General features: G+C 34.8%; 1 protein-coding gene across 1 annotated transcript; it reads right to left on the reverse strand.

The window, feature by feature from the left end:
* Positions 1 to 5,377: 5,377 nt before the first annotated feature.
* LOC141456389 (uncharacterized) lies at positions 5,378 to 6,522 on the reverse strand. The gene is made up of 2 exons (XM_074132332.1): positions 6,362 to 6,522; positions 5,378 to 6,164 (listed from the first exon to the last, which is right to left on the reverse strand). Exons 1-2 carry the CDS (start codon positions 6,452 to 6,454, stop codon positions 5,484 to 5,486), a joined length of 774 nt encoding a protein of 257 aa, XP_073988433.1. The 5' UTR covers positions 6,455 to 6,522; the 3' UTR covers positions 5,378 to 5,483.
* Positions 6,523 to 7,162: the final 640 nt, after the last annotated feature.

The raw sequence follows: 7,162 nt of genomic DNA on the forward strand, positions 1-7,162 counted from the left end.
TCTGTTTACTTTTCTTTTCCTTTCTCAAAACCAAAAATGACTTACCTCTTACCGGCGTTTGCGCAATTAAATTTTCTTGAACCCTAGAACAATCTCACAATCAAGTTAATAAGACGACAGCTCTTTAAGAATAATTTTAGAAGAGACCGAATATAACCAACTGCAAGAACTTGCAGTTCAAAATGATTGTTTTGCTAAGTAGATATGAATCCATCTGGACAAAAGATTAAACTGGAAAAATCACGCAGAAGAGTTTTGGCAAAAAGGTTAAAAAGCGTTAAGCAGGAAAAAGTTCGGACCCAATTTAGATAATCTGACACTATGGCTTAGTCAAACCCAGTGGTTACTTATAACTAGCTTCATAGACTGACACTCCAGAGTATGAAGCTAGTTAGATGACAGCTCTGACCCGAACTATTGCTTGGTAAAGTACGTATAGTACAAAGTAGCGAGCCTATATCTGGTAGTCCGAAATATGTCCGTTAGCGGTAATGGAGATACAGATTGCCGAGCAATCTCTATCATTAAGAAAAACTAGATCTCCTTTAAAAATGACCGAAAAGGTGTGAAACTGCCCTTGTACCAATGGAAGGTTCAAAATTAAGAACCATACAGGCTGAAGAGAAAATAATTTGCGTCGAAGCACAATATTCCTTGGATTGCGCAAGAAAACTTTCTTACAACTCTAAACGTGAAAATTTGATTATTTGTCAATTAATGTCTCAGTTAAGTAAATTGTAAAGTTAATCGTTAAAAATGATGGTATCAACGTAGGCTCCCATTTCCGGAAAATATTCTGGACAAGCAGCTGAGAGTAAATACAGATGTTTTGCTGAACCAGCGTAAGGAGTGTTTCGTGTTTTTCCAAATGAATTAATTCCACGGATCTTATTCTGGTAAAATACCATTGATTAAAGTGATCCTTCCAGGAGATCGATTTTGCCCACGACCTCTGGTGACATATAACACCAATATCAAATTGGAATTTTCTTACACACACAGAGATCAATTTATAAAACAATAGGTACTTCAAAGCTTGTATTTCTAGTGAACACACCAAATATAAAATATTTTATCATAAGAATAAGTGAGAAAGAACGCATTAATTTCGATTAATCTATCTGTTTGAATTAGTCAAAGGAATTTAAAATTTATAATGTTGAGAAATAGCTAAGTTATGATCCAGTGCAGTGATGGGCAAAGAACGGCCCGCGGGCCAACTCCGGCCCGCGAAAGTATTTAATCCGGCCCCCCGAGGGTCCATCGACATGGATAGTATATGGCCCGCTATAATTACGTTTTGACGGTCGAGAAGTATAAAGTACATTCTACTTAGTAGAATAATAGATGCATAACCTATAGGTGAAGCTAAACTAGCCGCGTAGTTACACAAGTGTGTAATGCTGTAATGTTTTTATAATATGATTAAAAGCTTTAATACAAAATACATTTTTTCTATAATTCTGGCCCTCCTCTAGAATTTCTTAAACTTTGTGGCCCCCCCATTAAAAAAGTTTGCCCACCACTGATCCAGTGTATAATATTTGGTACTCCGTTTGCTTCTATATAGGGAATGGAATGTTGCGAGTTCAGAAGTTGGTTGTGGAGTTACAAAAACACACATATTTTAAACCTTTTTTAAAATAAAACATATTAAAGAAAAAATAAACATATTATTTAAGAAATTCAATTTAGTCGGCAATTATTCAATCTAATTTTAAATGTTTTATTTTAATTGAACAAAAGATATAATTAATCGACATTAATATAAAAATATATTATACTTCCCTCCCACAATTTTCTGGTTTTATGCTTTAAATGAAAATAACATGGAAGTAGAGGAAAATGGAAATTTAAAAAAAAATCGTTTGCACCATTTTCGGGATAATAATGACTAACTATAGAACGTCAGTAATAACTAGACTCTCAATTTTGTAAAAATAAGGGGTTTTAATAAACGAAATTTCCTATGAAAATTCAACTCCAAAAATTTTGCTTATTGCAATACTATATCCAACCTAGTAAAAGAATGTGAAAAATTGTCCTTCCTTCTATTATCTTACTTAAAGCGAAAATTGAAAAATAGGAATGAAAAATGCTCTAATTACTTATTACTGCATAGATTGCTCAATATACTTTCAGTGAATACTATTGCTTTTTAAGAATATAGCGTATATTTGTACAACTGGTATTACTACGTATTTGACCAGCTCGTTGCGCCATCTAACGTTAATGAATGGAACTCGCGCCCAGTCAACGCAGCTGGCAGAGTTACGGTGGCTAATTACTGAAATTACCAAATATACAGGGTGTTTCAGGGCTAAGTGTCCTAACTGAGAATATGATTTTAGGACCTCAAAACAAGAAAAAAGTTTCCTTTGAAGGTATGCCCGTTAACGCTTTGTTTATGAGATATTCATGCCCAAAGATTTCCATTTTACAAATTATTATTAGGTAGGTTGTAATAAAAAAAAAAATTAATAGTGTCTTCCAACTACTTTATTAATAGAAAATAATGACAATTAGTAAATAAATAAATAATAAAGAAAATGAGGTATCGGTATCTTTCTTCCACAGCAGCAATAGCCTAACGGCACTAGATTGCTGTTATTGATTCAATTACTTTTCTTCTTAAAGAATGAAGATCATTGTCCAGCATTTCGTAGACTTTAATGGCACCCCAAGCAAAAACAATCCATTGGTGTCAGATCTGGAGAGCAAGCAGGCTAAGCCGTCGGTCCTGCTCGGCCAATCTATCGATTGGGATAATGTTGATTTAGCCACTTTCGTGGATCTCTGCTGCAATGTGCTGGACAACCATCTAATTGAAACCATGAGTTCCTTCTGAGTTGAGGCGGAACAACTTCAATCAAAATGTAATAATCATTACTAAGAAACTGTTGAAATGTGTCCGCATTAAGCCTAGGTGGTAAGAAATCCGGACTAATTAAAATATTGTCTAATATCACTGAAACTCACGCTGAAAATGGTCACGAATTGCATGATTTTCGAGCATCCAGAGATAAGTTTTTCGGTTGAACATTTCTTGTGAGACACCATATCGCTTCATCCGTACAGAAAATATGATGCGAAAATTGTGGCTTAAGACCAACTTGATTTAAATACCAATCGTAAAAATTTCTTTGACAAAATTCTTGATTAGGTAATAAATGTCGTACCGATGATAATGCTATGGGTGAAGTCCATCTTCCTTACTCTCCTTAGATAATATTTAATTCAGCTCTTCGTACACTGGCGGACGGATTATCATCAACAAATTGTAATATTGTCGCATTCCTTTCATCTCATTAAGGGGCAAGCGTTCCATCAGCATGTGGCATTAAAGCAAATATGCCAGTTACTCTAAGACGTTGAAATGTGGACCTAAAGATGGTCTTTCATGGTAATCTTTTATTCGGAAATCGCACGGAATATTCACGACGGGCAGCGTTGCAAAAACCGTACACAAACACCATATCGGCATATTCACTGTTAGAATAAATGCGATGCATAATGATGCGAATTCTGTAAAAGCGTCAAACTGATAAATGTTATTGAGAAAGGGTTATTAAACAGAAAGTGCAAATTCCAGATGGTATTATTCCGTAAAATGTCAATATTGGTATGTGCAGTTAGAGACACAAGATGATTTTAGCTGTTATACAATCAATTTATCATTCGTCCTAAAATCTTTAGACATGAATATCTCATAAACAAAGCATTAACGGTCATACCTTTATAGGAAAATGTTTTCTTGTTTTGAGGTCCTAAATTCATATTTTCTGATAGGACACTTAACCCTGAAACACCCTGTATAAAGATAACAAAAATATAAATCGTATTAATTATTTTTGTATATCATTTATGCTTCAACGCTTTGATTTATTTTCTTCAAATGGTTTTGGTCTTCTCTTACAAACGTTCGGTCCGCCAAAATCTACTCGAATATTTTCTCATATCTTGCAAATGTTCTCAATAGATTTATCAACTCATTCGGATGCTTATTATTCTTCAAAGTCCTCTCTGCCATTTTGGACTTCCTAGCAAACTTCATTCGTTGAAAATCCCCTTCCCATTTATCTTCTTATTCGGAACCTTATCATTCATTAGCCTCTAACTGTGTTGTAAAGTGCGCAGAAATTCTTCCCATCTACATTCATCAGACTTGTCTCCCAATTTATTTTGAAAATAAACCAATTTGCAAAAATTACTTTTTTCGGACTCAGATCAAGTATTTCCTTTGATGTATAATTAATAGTCAAATTCTTGAAATTCTGTTATAATTCTTTTTTTTTTTTGTTACTTTATTAGTATATATTTACAACTGCAACAAATGTTGCATCAAGTAAATTTGAGCATACGGTTGCAGTTCACTTGTAATGTCATGGTTAGAGCAATCACCCACTGGTGAAACTCTTTCACAATAGATCTAATCACAATAGATAGGCCACTTCTGCTTCAAATGACGAGGAAGATTGTAGAGAAGGTTAGGAGAGGAGAGTTGTTGTACAAGAGGATTAGGATGGAGAGCTAGGAGGCTGTGAAATTTGCAGTAGCGAGAATACTTCTAATTAAAATGACAGATTGTCTGATAAACAATTGTGAGTTGAATAATAATTGTTCGTCCTACTAATCATCTGTTTAAACGAAAACATAAATATTTTTTTATTGCTGCTCTAAGCTTATGAGCACTATAAATAGGATAAGGCTTCTGCTCTTAGACATCATGATATAAATAATTAGCTGATAGCATTCCTAATCTTGATCTGGATCTCTATTATCTGGATCATTAAGGAGGAAACCAAATACTGATGAACTTTATCTTTAGAGTTGGACCAAAATCCTAAATAATGCAAACCTTTGTGTTAATAATGTTGTAATCTATCCAATTGTTTTCATTTTGTTTCCTTAAATTCAATACTTCAATTTTTTTGAATATTTGATTTATTACAGGATGGTAACCAGTTGCAGTTACTTGTATCAAGAAAGTAAAATAAACACTTTTAAGGTACTTGTCATCTGGCCGGCACTCGGAATGCGACTAGATGTTTTTTGTGCAGATTGTCCGGGAGTTTTAACTGCAGCATTAACTTCATAATCTGGGTCATTTTTAGCAATTCATAGTAAAATAACAAAATCGGTTTCTCTCTTCTAGGCTTTTGCTGGGTGTTCGGATATTCTGCTGTTATAAGAAGTAACCTCCAATAGAATTATCTCTGAATTTTTAAACACAATAGCTGGTTAACTGCTAACTTATTTATGTTGAACAATAGTTGTATTTTGCATTATATTTGGTTGACAACGTTTTTGAAGCAATAAAAGAGATACGAACCTGGGGAGATCAAAACAAAGTTTAGGAAGGATAAAATCAATAAAATAATATAAAGAAAATATATTTGCTAAAGCTGACTCCACTCCTTTTTTAAATATTGTAAAAAAATAGATATAATAGTAACAGTTATTTTTTGACTTATCACGAGGCGCTAACATCCACAAGAAGGGTTTCCACAGGGTAAGGATCCGCAAGGTAGAGCACCACAAGGTAAGGGACCGCAAGGTAGTGCACCACAAGGTAAAGGACCGCAAGGAAGAGCACCACAGGGTAAGGTACCGCAAGGCAGGGTACCGCAAGGCAGAGCACCACAAGGCATGGCCTTAAAAGGTAAAACACCACAAGGAAGTGAAAAATATGATGGTACAGTTGTACAACAAGTTGTCTTCGGACCACATGGAGTGGGCACAGTCACACAAGACGTTTTGGCACTTGGTTCTAGAAGAGTTGGAGGCGGTACAAAGTGTGGCACTGTGGTACACGCTGTGGTCTTACTGCAACAAGGTGCTGCGTGTGGCACTGTGGTACATGTGGTCGTCTTGCCACATGGATGAGGCACTGTCGTACAGGTGGTTGTCTTAGCGTACAATGGAGCTGAATGTGGTACGGTAGTGCAAGTAGTGGTCTTCCCTCCGGGGAATCCGCAATATCCGAATCCGCAACAACAATCCGGGATTCCACATACTAAAGGAGCAGGTAAGGTGGTGCAACAGGTTGTCCTAGCTGGATAGAGGGGCGATGGTGATACTGCACAACAGGTAGTCTTTGGGCACCACCAGCCGGGTTCAGCCTTCCAGACGCCATACTCACAATCAGGTACAATAGCGAGAGTCTGTAAACATTAAATGTATTCTTAAACTAGAAAATCAAATTAAAAAAGAAAAGAAGTATAAAATCAACCTGAAAAAGCACTGGTTAATCTTAATCAGTAAAATAACAGAATGCACACCATTGTAATCTCGAAGCGACCATTCTTATTTAGATAGCTGCTTTGTATAAATAAGCACTTTTTTTTTCTTTAATTCTCACCTGAACGATAAATAACAGAGATATCATTGCTTCTGTGACAAATGATTCCTTCATGGTGTGCCCAAAGATTAACTGATAATATAATACAGACATTTAAAACCGTCACAAACCTTTTTATACAATAAGGAACAGGATAGTCTTGTCGGAAGGAAGACACGTAGCTAAGAATTTGGCACGTACTACCAACTCTTGTTTCTGCAGTTGAAAAACGATTTTTTACTAATTAAAATTCTAAACAATGAAATACCCACGAGAGTATAGTTGTTTCTGACAATACCGTGATGTTTGCAAGAAGCTTTCTTTTATATATAATAACTATGCTGCACTTTACATGTTCAAATTAAGGCCCTCATGACTATAGGCTAATATCAGTTTCCAATATGTAAAATATACTAGTAGAATATGCAATTGGGAAAACAAATTTTAAAATACGAGTTATCGTAGTTACAGTGGCATTAGGTACACTCTCTTAACTGCTACATTATTTTTTTTAGAAATATCAAGGAAATCCCATAGTAAAATATAAGAAATTGAAATATAAAATTGCTACTGCAAACTTTCCATTTTTCTGATTTTTTTTTTTTTTTGTATTTTTCATTTTATCATTATATCTTTCAAATTTTACTAGCACGTTATTTAGAACAATATATTGCACTTCTGTGACTACAATGTACTTAATGTTTTATTATGAACTAAATAATAACATTAGCATCTGAGATGGGTGATAAATCATTTTATAATAACAGAAAGAATTTTCAGAACATCTCGCCATCAGTAAAAATGTATATGAGGTGGGTTATT

The sequence above is a fragment of the Rhodnius prolixus genome, unplaced genomic scaffold (assembly GCF_049639745.1).
Source record: "Rhodnius prolixus isolate KJV_2025 unplaced genomic scaffold, Rpr scaffold_1, whole genome shotgun sequence".
NCBI lineage: Eukaryota > Metazoa > Arthropoda > Insecta > Hemiptera > Reduviidae > Rhodnius > Rhodnius prolixus.

Excerpts from the sequence above, each read along its gene's own strand:
- LOC141456389 (XM_074132332.1), bottom strand. The coding sequence starts at position 6,454 with ATGTCTGTATTATATTATCAGTTAATCTTTGGGCACACCATGAAGGAA. Across the intron at positions 6,165-6,361 it reads CTCTGTTATTTATCGTTCAG|ACTCTCGCTATTGTACCTGA; the intron begins GTGAGAATTAAA and ends TAATGTTTACAG.